The following is a 24,626-nucleotide window of genomic DNA, read 5'->3' as shown; positions in this document are numbered from 1 at the left end:
TTTGGCAGAGGAATTTTTTAGGTCAATTCAGTTGTAAGGAAATGTGTTCTTGTTAACAATGTACAACTGTTTTCCATAAATGTGGACAGCACCACACCAAATTCTTAACTTTTAATTTGACTTCAAATGGGGAAATATTGGTGAAAAGGGCATTTGATCTTTTTGGTACCATTCAAGAGGCATTGCACTAAAGGTGACCTATTAACAACTGTTATTCTCCACAATAATAAGAACTAATACTAGCATTTCTCTGAGTTATTGCAATACCATAAAGCATCAGATGTAGTATCTATACCTGCAAAAAATATTCATAAGACTGTACCGGCCAGCGAAACTCAAGGTTTAAAACGTTGCTTCAGCACATTCTGCAGATATCCAGTCTGCTGGATTAGGGTTCAACATATCTAAAGCCGACACTACGTCCACTGGTATGTGAGTCCAATAACCGACGAACAGTGGATCCAAAACTTTTACGGTTGTCTCAAGTCCCCCGACAGGATTTGTTGTCTGCATTTCTCTCTCAGTTTCTCAATAGTTGCCATTGAGAGGCTTCCAGGTTCTGTAAATATTTTCTGTTGACAGATAGTTTGAGAGACCGTCAACAAATGGATGAGGAGGGACCTTCAATTTCTCCAAACTCAAACAATTCAGATTTTCATTAGTTCAGATTCTTTCTGAGGTTCATTCATTATCACAGGGAATAAATGAAAGGCCCTTCTTTTAAAAAGGTCACAGCAGTTCCCAATAAACCAAGTATATTGAAATTATTAGCATAATAAGTATTATAAATATTATTGTTTAGAGGAATATCTGGATGAAACAATACTTTTGAAGAAATTACCTTGAGATTCAGAAAGATGTGACAACCATTATGTTCTATTTCCTGACATTTTATACAACAAATGATCAATTCATTATATATTCAGCAGATTATAAAAATTTTATAAACTCTTAGCTGCAGCTTCAATGTACTTAACACAGGGGATTTTCCCCCCCTTAAGTTTGTCAGTGGTGGAAAGATGGCATTGGTGTCAGAACTGTTTCAAAGTACGAAGCAAGTAAAATCAAAAATCCGTAATTGTGATGTGAAAAGTTGTTTGGAGCCATGTTACTGCTAATCTCACCTGCATGAAGGTGTGGCAGTCCAGCGTGAACGCTCCACACGTGATCTGTTTGAAGCACTCGCACACATCACACAGAGAGCGTGCTCTCAGGATCTCCGGCTGGTGGTGAGCAATGAGTGTCAGAGCGACACGGAAGAGAACCTTAGAGCCTTCATAGAACAGACAATCCCAGATGCGTAGAACTGTCTGCGAGTAGAAAGGAACAAGCGAGAAGTCTGTTGAATGACCTGCTTCAAGATCACTGTGACATTCTCATAATGTCTGCCCCTATTCTCACCTCTATTGGGAGGATGTCAATGTAGAGGCAGATGAACCAGCGTGACACCACCAGGGTCCAGATACCGGGATACTGAGCCATGAGCTGTCCGACTGCAGGAGACTTTGTCTTCACCAGCTCATCAATAACCTCCTGGTCAATCTTCAGCCCCAACATGGCCGGGCTGTAATAGTCTATCAAATCCCACAGTTAGATGAGCTGACTCATTGGTCGGCTGTTCAAACACATCTCGTAGATCAGGTCTAAATGTCTCATTTAATCTTCCATCTGAAGTATAGAGAGCTTAATTATACAGATGACAAATGATGTATATTATCACTATTAAATGCTTTAGCTGGCTTCATTCACTAAAGAATCAGTTATTGGTGCACTTGTGGCTTGCTTAGTTAAGCATAAACCATTTAGGCTGAGCTCTTACTGCACCAACTCGGGTTGAGATCCGGCCCGGGACTTTTGCTCTTGTGTATCCTTCTTTCTCACCAACTTTCCTGTCTCTGAACTATCGCAATTAATGAACGTTGAAAAATCTGTCTACAGTCTCCTGAGCTGTTTTTCAGACGACCCACAACAGTGATTATTACAAATATATGTATTGCCTTGTTTGGATATAAGAAAAATTTAGCTTATTATACCTTCATTAAATAAATGTTGATATTATTGATGATCTTAATCTTCAGCTGCACATGGAAAACAACATAATTTCTTCTCTCATTTTTAAAGATAATATCTTGTCTTTCTTCCCCTTGTTAACAGTGACATGTGGGGACCTTTGCTACTGTTGCGTGCTGCCCTCAATTAAACCTGTTGAACATTTTGTCTTTAAAATATGTTTATTTTGAACCCCATATGTATCCCACCTTTGCTCTATCTCTCTGGCTATATTGAAAATATCAGAGGAGGTTTGAAGGGACATGAATTGTGTGTGTGAGGATTCTGAGGAATAAAGAAGACGCTCTACCTGGAAGTATTCTGCCCACCAGTGCATCCATGAGCCAGAAGGATTTCTCTTCATCTTTGGTGATGATGATGAGGTAGCCTACAATGAAGTTCATTCCCTGGAATAAACAAACAATACTTTGTCTGTAGATATAGTTTGTGAGAACATGTGTCACCTTTATGAGTAATACAAGTTATTTACACTGTCTCTATTTATTTAGCTCTCACGTTGCATCTTGAGCTAATAGCTGGGACTAAACTAAACTGCCAGTCCTGTTCTTTATGCAAACAGACACTTTCCTTACCTGACAGTACCCCACTGTTTGATTATGGTGCCCATACGCCAGCAGCACATTGTACAGCGCCCTCTGCAGGCCGGGCTCGGCTTTGCTCTTGAAGAGGACGTTGTTCGGAAAGGTTCTGTTTATATCTACCAAAAATTTAAAAAAGATTCTTATTTCCCAATTATTTTGTGATCTTAAGTTTTATTGAAACAGAGACATCGGTTTAGGACCAAAGGCGCTATCCATACATTTCAACACAGATTTAAAGAATAATAAAAGTGAACACCACAATAACAACAATGAGAGTGACAACAGAAAAGGAAATAAATCTAAATAAATACAAATAAATACAAATGAGATTGTAGCAACTACAAATTATATAGGTTATTTGCCAAAGTGCAATTATCAAGGTAACAATAATGTTTACCAATTTAACTAGACTTACGTGGTTAATAAGGTTGAGTAGTGTGTAGGGTTTTTTGTTAATAGGATTGCAACAACAGTTTAGTCTCACCTGTTTGAATGGTTTCCTTCAGCTTGGGGTCATGCTCCGCGACCAGCAGGGACTGGTAATGACCCGGGTTACTCTCCAGTCGTTCCTGGGCACCACTTGCCGCCATCCAGATCCTGGCCCGGTGCTCGTTGGGAACTCCTTTACGCACGTACCTCTTCACTTCCAAAACACATTTTATAATCCCATCACACAACCACAGAGCGACAGAGCTACAGCGCAACCAAACAGGTTTGTGTTTGAATGTGTGTTTGTACCTGTCAGGTTCTTCTCCACGTGAGGTGTCTCTTGGAGGAGCTTGGACCATCTCATGGATCTTCTGTTGAGGACAGCCACGTACTCGTCCATCATCTCCTTGTAGGATTCAAAATCATGATGTCTCTCAAAGCCGTAGGAGTCAATCCTGCAGGGGGCAAATCCCATCCAACCAAAAGCTTACAAATTAGTACAAAACACTGATGAAGGCTATGAAGAAAGAATCAACAGTGGGGTCACCTTCCTCCCCCACCCTTCTTTCCTTCTCTTTTCTTTCTCGCCTGATGACAGACACTACAACAGCCATACCTGGGTAGGGTTTCTGCAGCAGGGAGATCAAATACCCAACGTGGATGACGAGTGAGTTTTAAGTTACTTTCAAGTGGGATTATAGCAAGGAGCAAAACTCAAGCTTATTTCACATAACAACACAAAGCTGAGATATTTCTGATAATCCTGGAAGCTGCTGTAGGGGCCTGTCAAGTGGGATTATAGGAGCAAAGGAGAAACATTACAGAGCTATATTTCTGATAAGTCTGGTGGAATGTGTACATGTTTTTTTTTAAGTAAAAGGAAATCCGGAAAGTGAGGAAGGAAGGAAGCAATAGTGATTCATCAACCATTTGAAAAACTTAGTAAATAAAGGTGACACATAGAGTCAGAGTCTTACCTCTCACCGCCATTAATACATGTTGGAGGCTGAGCAGCGTTTCCTTGAGTTTCCTTCTCCATCGTGCAACAGGTACAGAGGTTCACCGAGACTCGAAACAACCAGCACGGTGGAGGTTATTTCATTTTTACCTCCGGCTGCTGTCAAGGTAAATAACAAAGCGACCTGAGTTTCCAATGTCTCATCTTACAGCACTCGTTCTCTGAGAGGAGGGGCCAGGTTAGGAGGGACCAGGTGACCTGATGGATTTGCATACAAAACAATTGTAGGAAGAGAATCACGAGAGTTGGCTTTTGTTCTCTTTTATGTCACAGTCCATAATGATGGATAGTAGTAGATCTTAATACAGTGGTGTTAATGATGGTATCAGCAATTTCAAGATTGCCAAGGAGGCAAGGTTTACCCCTGTCACTTTGTTTGGAAGTTTGGAGGTTAGTTAAGAAGATCAAGCAAAACCCACTGGACAGATTAAAGCAAAACTTTAATGCAGGGATGCGTTATAGTTCTGAAAAGAATCCTTGAAAGATTCAATGTGTAAGATTAGGTGAAAAAGATCTTTTGGCAGAAATCTAATTTAATCAATCTAAGTGCTGTTTTCACTAGTGTGTGATCATCTCAATTGTAGGAATTATTTTCTTTGCTATAAAATAAGCCCTTTATATTTAAATACTTTGTATTTACATCTGGAGTGAATCCTCTCCATGGAGGCCGCCATGTTTTTTTACAGTAGCCCAGACTGGAGAAACTAAAAGGCATTATTCTGGATGAAAAAATCTGTCATGGTTTAGGGGACAAATTAGGGCATCTAGTGAATTTAAATGGAATTTGATGAGCAGACTGTTGGGTCTTGGTGGAGATATGCTCTCTACTCAAAGCCCAAAGGTTCCTCAACCTACCACAGATGATAAATGTTCTTTTCTTGTCGGGTTTGGGACAAGATTTTGAAATACAACTCACAGATCATCCTCTGCTGTGGTCAGATACAGAATTTGGTTCAAATTCAGCTAATTGGAATAAAGACATCATTAATTGTATACTAGCACCAAAGAGGTCAATGGTTTGACTGTTTGTCAACAGGTTAACACAAAAACTACAAAACAGACTTCCTAAAAAGCTTGGACGGATGTGACATGGAACAAGAAAACTCATTGAATTTGGGTGCGAATTGACACTACGATCATTTTTTCCCACTTTCTTTAGCATTACAAATTTTTTTTTTTACATTTTAACAATTTCCAAGGGAATAACTTATATTGAAAAAAAATCAACACATTTAAGGGAAATGTGTAAAATTAGCTTTAGCTTGATTTAAGGGGACGGAGGTATGTACTTTGAGTCCTATTCTAGCTTTCAGTGCGTTTTGAACTGAGCCACATCAAAATCTCTATTGTGAATAAGCCAATAAACAAAATAGGTCACATTATTATTGCCATCATACTAATTCTGTTTTATGAAACCCATTCTTGTCTAAACGGTTGTGCTGAATGTGTTAAATAAAATGTTCATTATATATTATGAACAATGAAAGAGCTAAATACATGTATGATTATGGAAAATCTCATGCTTTATTCATCTTTCTTAAATGAACAATATACTTAGGCTACTTACAGGATGTAACAATATATTCTGTTTGCACTACCTTCAGTAACACTGAACAGATGGGCTTGAACAGAAACATGAATATTGAACAGAACAAGAGTTTATTCTTAAGGCTTACGTTATTGTCCTGTTGCCCTCTTCGGTGTCCCGGCTTCTGACGTAAGGGCTCTGTGCTGCCATAACATACAGATATGTGCCATGCAATCCTAAGGGCCTGTACGTGTCTTAACTGTCAATTTGTCTGAACTGCAGCAGAGCAGATTTCTCAGACGGGTCAACTGATGAAATGACTCAACGCTTTCCTCACCTTTTCCAAAGAAATTATCTTTTGAAAATAAATATAAAATCATGAATACTGTGGAAAGGAGTGATTACATTTAGGATTTTAAGACCCACTCCCGACTGCGATTATTCAGTCAAATCAATACCACCAACTAATATCAATCATCTTAATTAAAGCACTGCCTTTACTCTCATTTATTTGTGAAACCAGCCCAAAATGTAGCAAAACGTGTTCAACATGCTTTCAATGAGAAGCTCACAACTCCATGATTTGACAGATCCATCGAACACTTAAACCGACAGCAAATCATCCACAATATTGAGGCATCCCGTTAGAGATCTGAGCATTTCCTGTACATAAAAGAAATCATCTTTTGCATTTATAAATTCAACATATTTATATTATTCTTCATATAGCTCTCTTTGTAAACTGTCCCAATAGATACAGTATGTACAGTAAAAACGGCAACAGTTCAGTTGATGCTGGTGTCGTGAGCATGATGTCCCGAAGTTAGAGTAAGACATTGGAACTTTGCACAGTCACTCAGAGCTTCATATAACAAAACAAAGCTGACTAGAAAGAATCTTAAAACACACTGCATTCTCCTCTCCGGTCCTTTCAGAGTGCACACAGCCAGGAACCTCCTCTCAGTGCTGTGTCCGTCCTCACATACAGGGCTGCGGCCTGACGGCTATCGCTCCTCCTGGAGCAGAGCAGAGTCCAGGATACTGAGTGTCCAACAGGAGAGACATGAGGTGAATCTGGCAGCGTCCATATGACGCCTCAGTCTCACGAGGACAGTTGTTCCCAGTTTTTTTACTCAGCTCCCTGAAAGGGGGTTTCCTGACAGTTCCAAGTGCTTCTGTTTTCTCTCTGAAGTCTACAATTTTCACCTTTTTTGTACAAGTCTTAAAAAAAACTATGAAGTCACTGTAAAAGAAACAACGTTCTGGTTTTCCAGAGTTGCGATTGGATTTAGAGAGTTTTACGTTTGGATCCTGTTACAATCGGTCGAGCGAATTCCACAAAATCATCTATAAGAACTGGCCACGCTCCTGAGAAAGAAAACAAAACATATGATTAGTGTCACAGTGACGGATCAATTATCAATTTGAACTTTTCATCCACTGTTCCATTTCCAACTCACCTTCCTCATCATAATTTGACATGTCATCTGCAATCATGTTACCAAAGTCCAACAATAGATTCCACGTGTCCTTCGGAATTGATCGTTTATGGTGTTCCTGTAAAGAAGAGTGCTGATGTACATACTGGTATATGCAGAGTTTCACACATGCATTTTCTCTTCAACCAGGATGTTTTGTCAGTCATTTAAATGATATTACATTGCAGGTTTTGATCTTATCAAACATCTGGTGTGACTGGCTAATCCCACTCTTTTACAAATATGTTTAACAATCTCTGCATCAAGTGTTGTAGCCCTGAATTAAAAGTTTTCTTCCTTTTCAACAAACCTGAAAACACATATCAGGTGACCATTCATGTACACGGGTCATGTGAGTGCCGGTGTCAACAGAAAGCAGAGTGTCTACTCTACAGCTGGTTGCTTAGTTACAGAGAAAAACTACAAACAAGTAACAACAATGGTGAAAATTAAGAGGCAGGGATTTTTTTCTTCAGAGTTTTTAAACTGTAATCAGGCCAGTGGCGTTTGCAGCATTTAAGGCACTCAAAAACTAGAGTAGTGTGGACGGCAGGCGCAAATGTAGCAACAGTGATGTCTTTTAAAACTAAAACGTAGTAGAGTAGGTGTGACCTTAGTAATTTGATTACCTGAACTCAGTGTGCTCTTATTTTCCTTCTATGTAATTTAAGTATGTACCTCATTACATAGACATCACTAACATTGTTTTTATGTCAAGTAAAATGAGGTCAGGGTTTGTTGTGGCCAGAAAAAGCTAAATCAGTGTCCAGCTATGACTAACATAAAGACTGAACTTTTAGATTTACACTGACAAAAGAAATTGTTTTTAATGTGAATGGCTGATAACCTGCTCGACCCATCCATGCGTTCACTTTGACTCACCAGAAGAAATCTATTCCAAAGATCGAGGAACTTAAATCGTCCTGAGAGAACCAGGTTCCAGTAGGCTACAGCCATCTCCAGGTCTGCAGACACACACAGAGAAGATCAACTCTTAAAAATATATAACAGAACTGGGCAAGGTGCTGTTATTACAATCACTCGGTTTACCTAAACCCTTCTGTCCAGGATTTTTGGCAAAATTAAAGGTGAACTGGTAGAAGTCCTTGAACTTCCCAGTATCTTTTAGCTCCTGCTCTAATCTTGGCAAGATGGCCTTCAGTTTTTCTGGGCTGTCACACCTGAAAATAGAAGACAAAATGAGCAACAGCCTCTGAAGGATCATACGTGAACGAGCCGACCCAACTGCAGCATGACGGTGCATATACCGAAGTGAACTGTGACACATGAGCCTCAAAAGTCAAAACAAGCCGCACTTCCATTGAGTAACTCCACGAAGACACAGAATACTCAAGCGGTGGTTGACTGAGTCTATATATAGACGGCCTTCCCTCCCAAAGAGCCACACCAAGAGATCGAACAGGCAGAGCTACTTCAGCCACAGTGTTTATGTCCCACCCGGTAGCATGTCATAGGCTGTTGATGTCAACACTCACCCCAGCTCCGTCATTCCATCCACAAACTCCTTCTTGGAGAACTCGCACTGAGTGGCCGCACGAAACTTCCATGCAACGACCAGCACGGAGTTGCTGGCTGGATCCAATGATAGGTCATCACAAAACTGCTGGATCCCGTCAATACCAATCTTATTCTCATCCTGTGGATCTATCAGGAAAAACAAAAACAAAAATATATATATATATATATATAACATTTTTGCAAACATGTTGTGCCTATAAGTTATAATATAATTGTTTTGGGAATAGCTCTATTCAATTAAACATATCACAGTATAAAACACTCTTAAATGATCCCACCTACCTTTATAGCGATTGTAGAGCTGCTCCAGCCTTTTCCGGTCAACGGAGGTTTTCATGGATTCCTTACAATAAAGATCTGGGTTCTGAAAATAGTTGTCGGTCGCCACTTCTAGTTTCCAGTCATTCTGCGTGAGGCAGTACACAGCTGTCTTTTCCCCAGCTTGTGTGAAGGACATGAACTGCCGAACCTTGTCCCTCTGCGAAGATTTCAGCTTATGCTGTGTAAGAACAGGACAGGGGCTGTCAGACACCGGTGCAATCAGACCGAGGAGCACCGAAAACAACGCGCACACACAGAACGACACGCAGACAAAAAGACAGAACGAGAACAACACATCTACGAGCATTCAGGCAACGTGGTAAGGACGGTACAGAGCGGGAGGCACTCACAGGCACACTGACACATATTTAAAAAGGTTAGTCTGTCACACCAACACACACACAGGACAGTAGGTGAGCCAAGACGCTGTGGGGATAATTATGTCGAGTCCAAAAGCAACTTGACTGGCTGGGCTTTTCTGAAGGGGGATGTTGTGGATTCTCAGAGCACATGCTGTACCCCTGTGGGCCCCTCAGATAACTACATTCATAGATGTAACATGAGTAGGGTGAAGAGATGCCAGCACCAGGACCTAGAGGTGCAACAAGTCTGGAGTGTAACACAAGCACTCTGCCCGGAATACTTACAAATATATAAATATATATGTATATATATTTTAAAAAGTAATGTTAAAACAGTCAGGATATTGTTAACAGTGACACTGTGAGGACACTTTGAGGAAGGTAAAGTTAAGCTTTAAAAAATGTATGTTTATAAAAGAATATAATAAATCAGTAATGATGTAAGCAGGAAGAGTCCTCAGTGTATATTTCTCTGATGGAGTAAATCCTGAGGACTGTAGCATTAAATTGTAATGTAGCTTTTAAAGACCAGTAATAAACACGGTTCACACTTCAAAGTTAAAATAATACTTTTAGGCAAATTCTAGACGAAATCTAATTCCTGACACTATATAAATGCTATGATCAGCTGATTAATTGATTAGTATATTGTAGCTGCATCAACAAGTTGATAAGACTACTACCAGAAATACAAATCAATGTTTTGATAATCAAATTATAATATCAGTCACTTTTTTAGGTAAAATACCGAACATTTGTTTAGTGTTGCAGATTTGATGTTTTATGTTACAGTAACCTGAATGTTTTGGGGTTTTAAACTGTTGATCAGACAAAAAGAGACATCTGAAGATGCCACTTTGGCCTTTGAGAAACCATCAACTTTAACTTCTCATTTGTTTTGGATATAGATACAAAACCAGTGATCACTTCACCAGGAAACAGACTGATTAATTTATAATGAAAACAACCGCTTGTAGCCATATATAAATACTCAGCAACAAATCTGATATAAGATTCTAAACACGTTAGTTCATTTTTATGAGGTAAAATGCAAAAAAAAAGTTTGAGCTAATCAAATATGAGTTTTATCTTATCTTCTCCTGAAACAATATCAATGTTATGAATATCTAATTAATCAATCTCACAACAAACAATAAGTTGATTATATTAGTTACTGTTTTGATAAGTTAATTATAATATCAGCCACTTTTTACATACAAAAATGCCAAAATTTAGTTTTTTCAGCTTCTCAATGTGCAGATATGAAGTTTTATTTTCTATTTTTTCTCACAGTAACCTGAGTATTTGGGGGTTTTGGGCCGTTGATCAGACAAGAGCAAAACACGTGATCAGTTAATTGAGAAAATAACTTCCTGAGTAATTTATCATGAGAATAACTGCTTGTTTTAGCCGTAGAAAATTATTAGAAAATTTTTTTACATACATTTCTGTAAAGAAAAGTGTTTGAGTTGATCGATCATGATTAAATGCACTTATTGGAAGTTGCATTGGATAAAAGAATCAGCTAAATTATATGTAATGTAATGAATATGACACTTTGCTTGTTTTAATCTTACATTAGATTAGAGTAACCTGAGTAATGTTGATTGGACAGAACAACCAGGTTGAAGACGTCCGCTTGAGCCCTGGGAAAGTGTGTGGTGCAGTTTCTGAGATTTTACAGTATAATTAAATATGTTAAAAAAAACAAAACGGTGTATGACTTGATAACGGGAAATACATCCCAGCATTTATAGATCCTATCCTGAAGAAGCACACAGCAGCAGCACCTCCTCAGAGCAGCTGCACGATCTGAGCACTTGGACGAAGAGTTTCCTGACACCAGAGACTGAAACAGTGACTTCTCCAACCTTCCCGGGTTCATTTTCATTAAACTCAAATCAATTCACGCGTCTGTGGTTGAGCACAGACGCGGATTATGGTGTCACCGGAGTGGGGAACGCTGGGTTAGCATCGTCCACACACACCACCCGGCTAGGAACTTCTCCCGGCTAACGCTAGCTAAGTTAGCCGGGGACTGTCTCGCTGACATTAGCGGTGGAGCTGAACCCGGTGGACCCGGCTGCTGGTGTGGATTACACCGACACAACCCCCTGTAGGTCCGGGTCTGAGCTCCAGAGACTGACCCGAAGTTACCAGGCTACCAAACAAGGACGTGTAGCTAGCTAGCTGCTCTCAAAACATCCACTGACCTTCCCTGTTAACAGCAGCGAACACAAGCGACTGAGCACCGCGGGCTCGTCGGACCGCGACACGACGTGCACTTTTAATACTGGGACCCCAGATGTGAAGCTGGGTCTTCACGGGGCTAAAGCCGATGTCTGGGTTCGTGTTTATTTTGGTTACCTACCATTTTTACACCCGCTGGTTCACCAGTTCGGTAGCCCGAGCGATGCTCGTTGTGCGCATGCGCCAAGGCAGTCGCACAGAGCTATTTATGGTTTGAACAGAAACTGTTCATGTTGTCATTTGACTTATTTCTAAATAATAGTTGTCAAACAGTTAGTGAAAATAAAAATAGAATACAAATCTGAACGATCCCCACAGTATATTACAGCATATACAGTAGTACTCAGAGGAACTGTAAAAAGTTGAATCAACAACCTTTCAACATTTTCTCTAAGAATGCAGGTTGAACTGCAAGACTTTTCTATCAGCCTGCATTAGTTTATAGGTTTTTCATATAATAATATCATATACCCCAGTGTGAAACAATATAATCCACTACAGCCTTAACATTAAATCAACAGTTTTGAATCAACAGTTCCATCCCTGAGACACTGGACATTTTACATCAGAAGGCAGGATTTATTGCAGAACTGCAGTATTAGGGTAGTTTTAGAATATAGATCAGGTATCATTACCTCTCTGCCTTTTTGGAACTAAACATGGCCCTCTTTAAGAACGTAGGACAAGATGGAGATTATCCCTGTTCTACCACACTTATCAATGCCTGTACAACAGTTGATGTTAGTGACCACCAGCAGAAGTTAGGTATAATATAATATAATAAGTATATATCAAATAAACTGGATACTTCCTATGAAAGTTCTACATAAAATAGTGCACACTTATTAATAACAGACTCTTAATATACCCAATTTCTTTCATCATGATTCCCACATAATTCTTAGAGAAATCAATAACAAAAAATATTTTAAAAAAGAAGCCCACCTCTTTGTGTTAAATAGAGTTAAACATACTCCTGGATCTTCCCCCATGATCTGGATCTACACAAAAAATATTTTTCTAAATCCTTCCTGACCCTCACTGGATTATAAATTTACAGTTTACACATAAAGAAAACTATGCGAAGAGTAAAAAAAACCTTCAAAAATATTTCTTATGTAGTGCAGGTTCTGAATTTAAAAGATGAAATGGCCTGACATTGCATAATGGTGATCCTCTTTAAATCAAACCAAACTGTAAAGTAAATGTTTGATTGAAAAGAAGTCTGAGTTAACGGTTGTTTTTCGATTGGAGCAATCTTTAAATTGGTGATTTGGAGTGCAGATCCTAAAATAATGGAAGAAGGATCTGTTATTAAAGAACTGCAGACAAAATATGCAATTTGTTGTTTAACTTGATAAACTGCGATGATGCCTGACTTTAAAAACCTAAGAAATGAATGTGGTAAAAAAGTAAATGTTGTTTGGTTGCTCAGCTGAATTTTATCTCATGAGAAAAGGAATCCACCCTTGAATAAGAGTGAATAACAAACACGGCTCCGCAGCTGATACAGTATCTGTGGGAGCCAGCCTTCCTCTTTTTTGTTGGTTCTGTTTTACAGAGACTAAGGCTCCAATGACATCGAGCACACTGACGTCATGCTAGTCACAGTCACAGCAGCATGCAAATGATCCTTACATTGATGGAAAACTACTGTCAACTCATTCAATGACTTTACACTTGTGGTAAACTGTGGGCTTTACTGTTGTTGAAATTAAACCGATAATAAGAGGTGCTTTGGAGTGAATAAGATGCTATATATATATATATATATATATATATATTCAGTTTGCATTAAAATCTGATACATTGTTGAGATTTCAGTTAATTCTTTATTCTTAGATGTAGAAATTACGCCTACGGGGATTAAAGCAACAAGACCCTTGTGCCTTTATTCATTTCTGTGTTCGGCCTGACAAATGCAGTGGCTTTTTGGTACTTACTTGAGAGCCAAACTTAAAAATGTATCCTGACTGCAAAACTCATCTCATTTATTGATGATCACAATCAGAGGTTGTTGATCCACCAAGGGCATTGGTCACTACAGCCAAGAATAGAAATATATACAGACCAGGACCAGTACAATGATGAGAAATACAAAATATAGGAAAGAGTATAAAATAAAAGGTTTGTCAAACTATGTGCCTTATAATGAAATATATAAAAAAGCCAAGTTGAATGTGTAAAAAAACAGTATATTCAATAATACAGTACAACGGAAGATATTTACATATATTAATATATATATTATTAAGTATATATATATATATATATATACATATTTTCTAAATTTACAAGTTTATTTCATTCATCAACCAAATAAAACAATTTAAAAGCAAACACTAAATGTCAAATCTTGAAGGACAAGGAGCAGAAAGAAGACATTAATTAACAAAGCAAATAATTCAATACAATTACCAATTTAAGTAGCTGCAGGCCAACACAGCCCAGAAGCATTTGAAGAAGTTGTCAGCAGTTACTTCAATTGTATTGGATTTGGCTGCAACACTATTTACCCCTGAATCTTCAAAAGTGTTTTGTGGACTCAAACACTTCACCCACCCCCCCATCGGCATGGTGGTGAGAAGATAATGAGTGAATGTTTTGGTGAACATCGATAACGGGGATATTCGATCCATTCTGGGTGCAACCAAAACTTTTTATCTGCAAGAACCAGAGGAGAATAGAAGTGCGGGAGTGAAGCAAACGCGGCCTCTCCCTCCTGTACGATAGGTGTCGCTGTGAGCACGTTGGACTCCAGTCCTCCGGGCTGCAGAGAAGCAGAGCGTGGGCACGGAGCACTTTGCCTGTTCTGCTGTCGTATCGTCGCCGTCGACCAATCACACTCCTGCAAAGCCAGACACCGCCAAGATCAGATTGAGAGTCGCGCTGCTGTAGCAAGCGGCTAACTCACACAGAGGAGGCTAACGAGCAGCTTGCTAACCTGCGAAGTGCACCGGTAAGTCGCTCCCATCGACTTGTGGCTCGCTGTCAATCCGCTTCGAAAACAAAGTTCTCCGTTTCAAAGACAGGTTTTAGTAAGCGGTCTGCTAGAGCCGCTCTTGAGGACTCGCAGCCCGCGAACAGGAGTTTGATCGAGGCTCATTCTGCTGGTGTTCTCGGTGACAGCTGTGGATTAGCTCGCCGGCTAGCTGCTAGCGTAGCGCTTGTTGGCTAACAAAGCGCCGGTGCTCGAGGCTTTTCAAACCGAAACATCCAGTCAGGTCGTCGCTGAAATAACAAGCGAAGCGTTGCTAACTAGCAGAGTAGCAGCACTCAACACTCCGCCATAACTTTAATGCATTTTCTGATAAGTTGCTAATGGACTGTATGTGTTGCTCAGACTAATGTAGTCATTAAGGGGGGGCTGTGAGTTTAGTGTAACGCTCCACCGTGATTATAACTGAATGGTTATCGTCGGATATGTAAAACTATATGTATTTTTCAAAAACTATTCTCATCACAAACACTCTGTATTGTGGAACTCCATGAGATTACAGGTCAACGCCACTTATAATACACGAACTAAAGTTATTACATTTACAGAATGTAAATATTCAGGTTAGTTTGTTTAATATTGATATTGATATGAGGATTAATGTATTCAGGTGTTCCTGAATGTAAACTCTGGGTGCTGTTATGTTTGTCGCTGACTAGTTGCGAGGTGATAAGTATGTGACAATAAAATGTCAGTGATTGTCAATAACATGAGAAATAAAACAATAATTAGCTTATAGTAACAGGCATTTCAGAAGTTGTTTCCATACAATATTTGCTGTTAGCTTTACATATAGATGATCACCATTCACAGTGGGAGAAAAGCACATTTTGTTTGTGTTTGTTGCCTCCATGTATTTCTGTGGTCCATCTTTCTTCATTTCAAAACGGAGACTTTTTTTAATGCAGCTTCCATAACCGACCAACAGGCAGAATCCCAGCTTCATGAACTGATCAACATCACAACACAGAAACCTGGGGAGGCAACAAACACAGGAGTAAAACACTCAGCACTAATAAAATACTCGAATGAAGGGTAAAAGTACTTCGACTTGACTTAGTTTGTTTCCTGTTCGGAAGGGATTTAGACCTCCTCTTCCTCCATTCTCAAATGCCAACAACAACAGCCGTCGAAGAAACGGGGGAGTGCACTCGTAAGTGCACAGAATTACTATTTTGACTTTATCCTCTCTGGTACACGCACACACCTTTCTTACACGTTCACCCACACTCCAGTTTGTCAGGAATTCGTAGCATGCAACCTGCAAATATGTATATATTTTAACGCGAATCCTTTCCAAAACGTGCAGAGGCTAACGAGCTAGCTAGCTGTGAGTGAGCTGAATGTAACGCTAGCGGTAACAGTTAGCTAGCTGCATTCAACAAAAGCTTGTTCACTGCTGCTCTGGGACCGAATGGATGTTGTTGCTACTCCGTGCATCCTCGTTGTCTGTAACCGTGAGGAACGATCACTTATTAGCGGATCTTTTCGGTGCAGGAAAGTTGAAACGTTTGCTCGACCCGTGGAAGTTCGACGATGCCTCTCCGGAGGACGTGCTCGGTACCTGAAGTAGGCCTCCTGCACACTTAGCGGAGAAAAGTTGTGGCCATCGATGGGTGGTTAAATGTGGATTTCTGCTGTCAAGCTGCATTCAGAATTCTTTCTCAAAGCTTCATATGTTTGAGCTTTTGATCAAATACGCACATTTCCAGTTATTTTTAATCCTATAAGAGGAATATCCGGTCACTCAAGCTAACGACAGTGATGTAGCTTCGTACAATGTGCTGGCAGCAAGCACTTCAATTGGGCCTTTGTGAAGAAATAAGTTTAGTTAAATTGCATAACAAATGTATATGAATGACTGTATTTAAACACAATATTGTGCAGACAAATGTAATGGTATTTGATTTATTATTTTATCATTATTCAGAAGTTTGTCCTCTGTGTGTCTCTAGGGGTCTGAAGAGTGAAGCTTAAAGGGACATTTTCTTTTCGGATTGAATCTCAACTCCTCCGGTCCTTTGGGATCATGGCAAAAGATGTAAGTAATCAAACACATTGGTTTTACTGGAAAACAGTTTTGCTCCAGTTTCACTTTGCAGATACTGTAGCTGATATTAGCTGATGGTATAGTGGTTATGTTGCTGCAATATTCCTATGTTTATACTCCTGGTTTCTTTTTTCAAAGCTGAACTCATGAATCACCTGTAACTTGTTGAATTTTAGATCGTCTTTCGTTCATGTCCTATGCAGGCTGGTTTGATTGAAACAAACGGAGAGCTGAAGGTTTTCATCGATCAGAATATGAGCCCAAGCAAAGGTACAAATTATGAATAATTGTCATCTACATAGAAAGCGTACAAAGTATTTTCTTTAGATAACATGAGGTCAAGCACAAGGAACCAATCTGTCCCCATGTGTAGTCCTATGTGCTAATAGCTGGCCGATAGAGGGCAATGGAGTTTCAATCATTAGCTCTGCTTACTGGTCTTCCTGTGGCTTCTGTCAGGTGTCCTATCTTTGGTTACTGTCCAGCCCACAGCTGCCCCTGTGGCCAAACAGCTGCTACCCAAAACTCTCGGGCCATCCAACGTGAACATCACTGCACACATGCAACATGTGCCACACATGGTGAGTGATGCTCGACAAACGTCTGGCTTTTGTGCTTTCACAACCAAATTTGTGGGAGAGTTTACAGAACCTCTAAATAGTTGTACAAGATTCAGCCTTCTAAATGGTCAGTGACTTGCCGATGCATTAGTGTATACATGTGCATGCTGGGCTTCTCTACTGTGTCTTACTGTTGTGTAAGCCCCCTCCATTATCATTGTGAGGTGACCGGGGCGGAGGGTAGGTGGAGGCAGTTGATCCTAAGCTTATCAACTCTACAGTCAGCAGGATTACACCCATCATCCCATTATACTGTAGATATGTAATATATACATAACATAAATCAGCTTAGATATCCCCTGAGTGATGGAATCGATTCCCAATCTTTTCAATACCTCATTACTATTATTAATTCAAATTTAAAGCAATGTCTTGAATTGATTTGGTCATACCATGGTCATGACCAGTAATTATTCAATAAATATTTCTCAAATATAGAATTTATGTTTTTCCTGATGTGAGGGAGCCCCATTTAAATTTACTTATCTCTTCAGTAAAACTTAATTTACACGATTAATTTTTAATACACATAGCTGGTGTCAAATTTACGTTCCTCATCTGTCAAGACTTGATTACACTGAATTTATGAGAAGAACTGATTTTATGCTGACAGCCTCACAAGATTACAGATGATTTTGAGTTTTAATATTTACTCCTTTCCCTTGTATGTCCTCTGCAGGTAATTGGAACACCTCAGAGACCCACGGTATCAAACACCATTTTGGTGAACAGTCCACATACACCAAGTTCACAGTTCCTCACTCAGAGTCAACCGTCAGACGCCTCTCCATGGTCTTCGGGGTAAGTCCTCAAAAAAAGATCCTCAATTTTATGAATTTGGGGTATTGTCAAGCTCTGTCATGATCAAGTTTTAATAGCATGTGTAAAGTCTGATATTATTCCATGTCGAAAAGGAAATGCATACATTTTGACATGATAATCATTGTGCTTCTATGGGGGGTCTTTTCTGTCTGCAGTAAGCGCGGTAAGAAAGGAGAAAAGAATGGGAAGGGCTTGAGACATTTCTCCATGAAAGTGTGTGAGAAGGTGCAGAAGAAAGGAGTCACCACCTACAATGAGGTTGCAGATGAGCTGGTGGCAGAATTCAGCTCTGCAGATAACCACATGTCACCCAACGACTCAGTGAGTGCGACGTGACATTTGTTTTTCGAAACCATACCAATCAAAATTGTACACTGACATGTTTGGGAAAGGGGGATGAAACCAGATATTTTATTTTAATTAATTTAATTTTCGATTTCGAAGTTATTTTAATATTGATAATCTTCTGTTTTTTCCTTTTTAGCACGTGTATGACCAGAAGAACATTCGGCGGCGTGTCTATGATGCACTCAATGTGCTCATGGCCATGAACATTATCTCTAAAGAGAAGAAAGAAATTAAGTGGATTGGCCTTCCGACCAACTCGGCACAGGAGTGCCAAAACCTAGAGGTAGAAAAACAAAGAAGACTGTTGTTTAATAGCTTGTATTGGGGATTTTAAATCTCAATCATTGTATGTTATCACTCTTACTAATTTATTTTATATTAACTGTAGGTGGAAAGACAAAGGCGGCTGGAGAGGATTAAGCAGAAACAATCACAACTTCAGGAGCTCATACTGCAGGTGGGGAAGAGTTGAATGCTTCTCTGTTTGTGTTGTGGCTGATCATCACTTACAGCCACTTTAGCTCTGATGCCAGCTTAAATGTAACTACATCTCAATGCCACAGAAGTCATGGAGAAGGGATGTGAGCTCTACAATAACTGAAACTGGCCTTTACGTGTTCCTCTACATGTTTCTGCTGTGAAGGAAACATTGAGCAAGTTAAATAAAATAATGCTGTTGCATGCAAAAATTTATATGTTTACTTTGGGTACAAAATGAATGCATCGCAAAGCTTGATAATGTCCTGTGTGTATGTCTTGTCTTAATAGCAAATAGCGTTTAAGAACCTGGTTCAGCGGAACAGACAAACAGAGCAGCAGGCAAACAGACCTCCACCTCCCAACTCCATCATTCACCTTCCATTTATTATTGTCAACACCAGCAAGAAAACTGTCATCGACTGCAGCATCTCCAACGACAAGTACGTGCTTCATCTTCTGCATTTTTATTAAAGTTATAAAGTGTACACCCATATGTCAAGTGGAGCTTCCAGTGTGTGACGCCTGTGGGCTTCTCTCTTTAGAGATAGATCTGACATAAATATGTTGCTTCATCGTAGAGCTGTTTGCAGTGCTTTTGCTTTGTCGTTCTCACTTGTTGCCATCATCAGTGTCAGGAGAAATCCTACTGTGTGGTTGGCCTGTCACCTTGTCATAGTGGAAGCTGTAGCTGTGTGTGTTTTTTTGATCTTCACATCGTTTGCAGCAAGCAGGCACCCGAGAGTGCATTGCGCATGAGATCAAACTGCGCAATTAAGAAATGTAACTAGTGGTGCATAGGTATCAGTAAGTTATAAACCTGATGACAGGCCTAAATGAGACCCGGCTGTTGCTTTTATAGAGGGAAGAACCGCCAATCTGTAACCCTACTGTACAATCACAGTGGGTGGTAAAAAGTGAGATACATAAGTGAGGTTTGTAATGTGCTACAGTAATCAGGATTTTTTAATTCCATTGTTTCCTCTAAAATGTTTATACGACACCATAACTTCTGGGAACATAACTTCTTAATACGGCAATCCATTTTCATATTTGAGACTAGATGAGAAAGGTAAAACAAGGCTTCTTGTTGTCCACTTTATCTAATGTGGGGCTTGTACCCTCCCAAATTGGATGGTATGGCTTTCTCAGTGTTTCAGGGAAACACACAAGGTTTGGAGAAGCAAATAGTCAGTTGAAGGCGAAACATTTCCTCTAGTTTCTTGACTTTGAAATGTAACATTTTTGAGTGGAACCTTATTATTATTATTATTCCTATGTTCCTATAACATATCTTGATGTCTGCCTGCAGTTTGACGGCAGCTGTTTTATTCAAAGTTTTTTGCTATGCTTGCTTAAGAGTCCATGTTTATATATGTAATTACAACCGTTCTGCACTGACCCTACTCCTTAAAACATAATTGATGTTTCCAAAATGCACATTTATCGCACGAACAAAATTTAAGCTGACAAAGTTAACAAGATTTGATATATTGCATTTCTAGTATTTTCCATTCTATGAAAGACACATATTAATCCTTGAACCACATATATAACATTATCATGTCTTTCTCTCTTTCTCATCTGCAGGTTTGAGTATTTGTTCAACTTCGACAGCATGTTTGAGATCCATGATGACATCGAGGTGCTGAAGCGAATGGGCATGGCCTGTGGTTTGGAGGTGGGAAAGTGTTCTCCAGAGGATCTGAAGGTCGCACGTAACTTGGTGCCCAAAGCTCTGGAGCCCTACGTTATAGGTCAGTGCCACAGCTTGTTTGCCCAGAGACAGTTCAATAGTTGGCCCTAGAGATGTCGGGATTTACAGATTTTTGCAATAACCGCGGTTTCATAACTCCAAGAATTGTGAAAACTACGATATCCAACTATGATGTCTTGCCTCTCAGGAGTCATGCAATTTGTGTGTGCGCTTGTGTGTATTACCAAGAGGGAGTTGAAGTAACATCGTTATTTCTACCAACGCTGGCCAAAAAACTTTATCGGAGGAGTTCTCAGTGAGAGAAGAAATCCATGTTTACTTTCGGTTTCTGTCCAGCTCCGAAGGAGCAACTGACATGCAGTCACATACACACTCCATTACACTCCAACCATTATAATTGTAGTCGAGAGTTTAATTCACCTATACTGAGAGGTAATAGTATAATAAGGACATGAAGAATGTGGCTTGAACCATGAGAATATGTCCGTTTATTTGTTCACAACTAGTTCACAACACAGAACAACTTCCTTTGGTGAAGCTTCACAATAAAATCCCCAAACAGATACGCTGCTCATGACGACAGGAAACAAAAAAATTAATAACCAACCTTCCACAATAAAGCAACTTAATAAAATGGCTTACATTGAAATTTTTTAAAGCCAAATGTTACACTATAAGAACTAACTGGATATAGTTGATAAATATTGATGTTAATATTAATAAATATTTAACATTATTGGCTTTATTATTGTTAGATATATATTGCTTGTCTTTTTCCTTCCATAATATCAATAATTGTGGAAACCATGATAATCCTCATATCGCTTCTGACATTTTAGTTTGTTATTATCTCAGCGATGTATGTTCAAGTGCTAATTCTTTCTAGCAGTTTTGGCTTTGATTATTGCTCGTGATTAGTTGGTTGAGCAGGTTTATTGGCGTGACCTCGCTACCACTCTGTACTACTGCACACAGATGACTTTGGTGCCAAATGGCAGCATTTGTATTAGGGATATTTTGGCTTCATTTCTAGATAGAAGTCCGTCTTTATTCACTCTATGATCGTGATTCACTAACAGTGGGTCTTCATTGTAACAGTGGTGTGACTTCAGCAGAATAATAAATTCAGGTATCATCACATTCATATTTCTGTAGGTTGATTTATTTTCTCTTTTCTCAGAGATGGCAAAGGGTCCCATTAGTAATGTCTACATCACTGGAGGCTCCTCAGCTAATGGAGCTCGTTACCCGGCAAGCAGGTGAGAAGGTTAACCTGTAAAGCAACCAACACATGTGACAGAAATCACTTTGTCGTACTCCTCATGTTCCTGTATCACCTTGTCCACCATTCACTTGTTTACTAACTGAACAATCAAATCCTCCTCCTCGTAGTGATGGCTGCACCGACGGCACTATGGCCTCCAGCTCAAATGACTCTCACTACAGCGGCTCTCGTGTGGAGACTCCAGTGTCGTACATGGGGGATGACGACGATGAGGATGAGTACGACGAGAACGACGACGAAGACTAAACCCGTCTTTAGACCGCCGTTCCAACAAGCACAGTCCCTCAAACCACCTTCACCGTGGGAATCTAGTCCCCATGTTTGTGTGTGCTTCTTCCACCTTCCCCCCTGCTCCCCATGCCTGTATTTCTGTCTGGCTTTTTCAGGGGTGTAGATGAAATATTGAACAGAGGTGTGTGCGTCTGTGTCGCACCCATCTTTTTGAATCCTGTGCACATGCACTACAGCTCTGGGGGTGGTGTCGTCCAAGGGAACTGTGGTCTGTGGCCCTGCCACCACACTGAAGTCTTTGTATGTCTATTCTACTTCTCAATAAGCCATCCCACTAAAAACAACCCTCTGTATTATCTACTGCTGTTGGAGAATGTATAATGTACTTGTTGGAATAGATATTCCTATTATGTTCCAATTACATATAGCAGACATGATGATCAAAATGTTCCTTGATGGCCAAAGTGTCTGCTTAACGTTTGTTAGAGCAGCACCATGGACACTGAATGGCATAACACAGTTGCCATGTCATCTCAGGATGGGGCTCCATCGGATGTGTCGATACCTTTTTTTGTTTTATGTTCTGGGCAATAATTTGATATAGTTTCTTATCCCCCATTGTGTTGGGCCGGCTTCCTTCTGTTCTATAGGCAGCTGCTTTCCTGATCTTGTTTGCTAGTTATGTTTATATATATTTTTTGTATTTCTGGAGTTGATGAATTCTCCATCACCACCCTGTTATCGCCTTGGTAGTGTTTACAAAAATTATGGCACCAGCAAGGTCAGAACTTTCATAACCCAGGCTCCTGATAGGTGAATAAGCTTTGTTTGTTAATTACGTACATGAGTCCTACAAAGATTGTAGCTTATAGTATCCTTTAGAGGCCAGTGGTAAGAGATAAAAGATATTGATGTAACAATGTGTGGTTGTGTAGGTCTTGGTGTGTTTCTTCAAAGATCTCTTTTAAAACTGAGCAACACATGTACTGACTTCCAAATACCTTTTCTGTAATCTAATATAAGTTTGCAAATTAAATATAGATTGTTTTAATAAGTTTGTTTCTATAATGTACAGTATGCAGGTTTGTTGCAGCTAAAAGTTGACCTACAGTTTGTGTCGAGCCTGGAACAACATCACGTTTTCTGTAAAAACTTAAGACACCTCATACCTCAAAGTATTTTTTCTTTTCTGTACCAACTGAAACGTGTAGGCTTCCTGTAAGTTCCAGTAGTAGTTGCTCTTTAAACAAACCATCTGAGAAGATCTGTTTTTTTAAGAGGCTCAAATGGTTTGAGAGCCTCTTCATCAAAAGCACATGGCTGCACAGTGCCACAGACATGTGCAGGGGAAAGGTGGGTTTGAGGAGGCGTCTGCCCATCAGAGGAAATCCTCATAACGAGCTCCAAACTCTAGAAAAGGGAGATTTCTCTGAGGTGAGAACAATTAATTATTTTCTCTTTTACTTGCATACTGTTTGTATTTATTTTAAGCTAGAGTTGTTACATGATTATTTGCATTTAACTTTAGTACAGACATGGATACAGAAGTGTAACTGCTGACAATGACACTGCCCTATGTTTGATGAAGTGTGTCCAAATGTTTTTGACATGGAGAACAGACGAGGGCCAAAATGTAGCACACCCTGTTAGCACTTGAGTCGATGTCAACAATGCATGAGAAGTGTAATCCTGCAGCCGCAGAGCTAGTCAGTGCATGTCGCTTTAAATCAATTTCACTTCTTAAACATTTTAAAGCGTGGAGACAGGTTTTTATCACAAAATTTAACTTTGAGGAAGGTTCAAATGGTTTTACTTGCAGATCTTGGGCTCAGTAGAAACCCGTGTAAAAGTCAGTGGTGGACAACTTGCTTGTGTTTCTTGTCTGAAACTCATGCAAGTCCACTGTGCAACTACTGAATATACCATGACGTGGATGAGTGGAAATATTTTGATATACATAGATATTTTTGTTTTGGAGCCGGTCATCCTGTTCCCCCTCTCTGCTCCAGGTGAGAAGCTACATCACATCCTAGAAGCTGAACATCAGGTTTAGACAAGGAAGAAGTGGGTGTTTCTGGTTCTGCTCCATCGAGTTTCATCTTCTTTAAACTCCATTGAGAGCCTGCCATGGTAGGAATGCAAGGATAAAAACTGTTGTTCCATTTAACAAATGTGTCCATTTTGTGACAAATTTAGCTGAAGTTAATGACTCAAATAGAATGGATGTTCTCTAAAGTAAGAAAGTAGGAAGAAGAAATTTGGAAGTAAAAGTTTGGTACTTTAGGAGACATCCTCTTTATTTGTCAGGCTGCTAAAGCCATTAAGCATTGAATGTTCTTAGACACTTTCTTTGCAGTCGGTGACGGGTTAATCCTTTCAAGGGACCTGGGAGAAAATCAGTGGAAGCATTTGAAAATGTTTTGAACTTGTTCTTTAAATTTCCGGCTTTTCAGAACACCTAAGCTTTCACATATGTCTACGTATAAATGATATGATTTGATT

The 24,626-nt window shown here is 39.6% G+C and overlaps 3 protein-coding genes across 7 annotated transcripts; 1 reads left to right on the top strand and 2 right to left on the bottom strand.

Moving 5' to 3' along the window:
• Positions 1-470: 470 nt before the first annotated feature.
• Positions 471-4,119, bottom strand: LOC133021628 (growth hormone-regulated TBC protein 1-A-like). Its single transcript, XM_061088552.1, has 8 exons — positions 4,058-4,119; positions 3,390-3,535; positions 3,136-3,294; positions 2,643-2,767; positions 2,360-2,456; positions 1,402-1,574; positions 1,125-1,310; positions 471-572 (listed from the first exon to the last, which is right to left on the bottom strand). Exons 1-8 carry the CDS (start codon positions 4,117-4,119, stop codon positions 471-473), a joined length of 1,050 nt encoding a protein of 349 aa, XP_060944535.1.
• A 1,501-nt stretch (positions 4,120-5,620) lies between these two features.
• On the bottom strand, positions 5,621-14,053 carry dcun1d2a (DCN1, defective in cullin neddylation 1, domain containing 2a). 3 transcript variants are annotated; one of them, XM_061088554.1, is made up of 7 exons: positions 13,995-14,053; positions 8,926-9,142; positions 8,601-8,769; positions 8,155-8,285; positions 7,987-8,069; positions 7,087-7,183; positions 5,621-6,994 (listed from the first exon to the last, which is right to left on the bottom strand). In XM_061088554.1, exons 1-7 carry the CDS (start codon positions 14,031-14,033, stop codon positions 6,915-6,917), a joined length of 816 nt encoding a protein of 271 aa, XP_060944537.1. In that variant the 5' UTR covers positions 14,034-14,053; the 3' UTR covers positions 5,621-6,914. The 3 variants fall into 3 exon arrangements, with proteins under 3 accessions (XP_060944537.1, XP_060944538.1, XP_060944536.1); XM_061088555.1 differs by lacking the exon at positions 13,995-14,053 and adding an exon at positions 11,698-11,736; XM_061088553.1 differs by lacking the exon at positions 13,995-14,053 and having other exon boundaries at positions 8,926-9,271.
• A 401-nt stretch (positions 14,054-14,454) lies between these two features.
• tfdp1a (transcription factor Dp-1, a) lies at positions 14,455-22,480 on the top strand. 3 transcript variants are annotated; one of them, XM_061088546.1, is made up of 12 exons: positions 14,455-14,535; positions 16,530-16,615; positions 16,801-16,894; positions 17,084-17,205; positions 17,924-18,045; positions 18,222-18,387; positions 18,551-18,697; positions 18,803-18,871; positions 19,183-19,334; positions 20,482-20,648; positions 21,789-21,867; positions 22,001-22,480. In XM_061088546.1, exons 2-12 carry the CDS (start codon positions 16,604-16,606, stop codon positions 22,137-22,139), a joined length of 1,269 nt encoding a protein of 422 aa, XP_060944529.1. In that variant the 5' UTR covers positions 14,455-14,535; positions 16,530-16,603; the 3' UTR covers positions 22,140-22,480. The 3 variants fall into 3 exon arrangements, with proteins under 3 accessions (XP_060944529.1, XP_060944530.1, XP_060944528.1); XM_061088547.1 differs by lacking the exon at positions 14,455-14,535 and adding an exon at positions 15,680-15,727 and having other exon boundaries at positions 16,828-16,894; XM_061088545.1 differs by lacking the exon at positions 14,455-14,535 and adding an exon at positions 15,680-15,727.
• The last annotated feature ends 2,146 nt before the right edge of the window (positions 22,481-24,626 follow it).

Source organism: Limanda limanda, chromosome 16 (genome assembly GCF_963576545.1).
Source record: "Limanda limanda chromosome 16, fLimLim1.1, whole genome shotgun sequence".
Taxonomy (NCBI): domain Eukaryota; kingdom Metazoa; phylum Chordata; class Actinopteri; order Pleuronectiformes; family Pleuronectidae; genus Limanda; species Limanda limanda.
This window is presented reverse-complemented; position numbering and strand designations above follow the sequence as displayed.

Bases quoted from the DNA above. Each gene is read 5' to 3' on its own strand.
- tfdp1a (XM_061088546.1), top strand. The intron at 18,698-18,802 runs GTAGAAAAACAA...TATTAACTGTAG, and splicing joins AGGAGTGCCAAAACCTAGAG to GTGGAAAGACAAAGGCGGCT. The intron at 20,649-21,788 runs GTCAGTGCCACA...CTCTTTTCTCAG, and splicing joins TCTGGAGCCCTACGTTATAG to AGATGGCAAAGGGTCCCATT.
- dcun1d2a (XM_061088553.1), bottom strand. From the start codon at position 9,271: ATGCTCGTAGATGTGTTGTTCTCGTTCTGTCTTTTTGTCTGCGTGTCG. The intron at 8,770-8,925 runs GTAGGTGGGATC...TTTTCCTGATAG, and splicing joins GCTCTACAATCGCTATAAAG to ATCCACAGGATGAGAATAAG. The intron at 7,184-7,986 runs GTGAGTCAAAGT...TCTTCTTTACAG, and splicing joins TTTGGAATAGATTTCTTCTG to GAACACCATAAACGATCAAT.
- LOC133021628 (XM_061088552.1), bottom strand. From the start codon at position 4,119: ATGGAGAAGGAAACTCAAGGAAACGCTGCTCAGCCTCCAACATGTATT. The intron at 2,768-3,135 runs GTGAGACTAAAC...AATTTTTGGTAG, and splicing joins GAAGGAAACCATTCAAACAG to ATATAAACAGAACCTTTCCG. The intron at 2,457-2,642 runs GTAAGGAAAGTG...TGTTTATTCCAG, and splicing joins AAACAGTGGGGTACTGTCAG to GGAATGAACTTCATTGTAGG.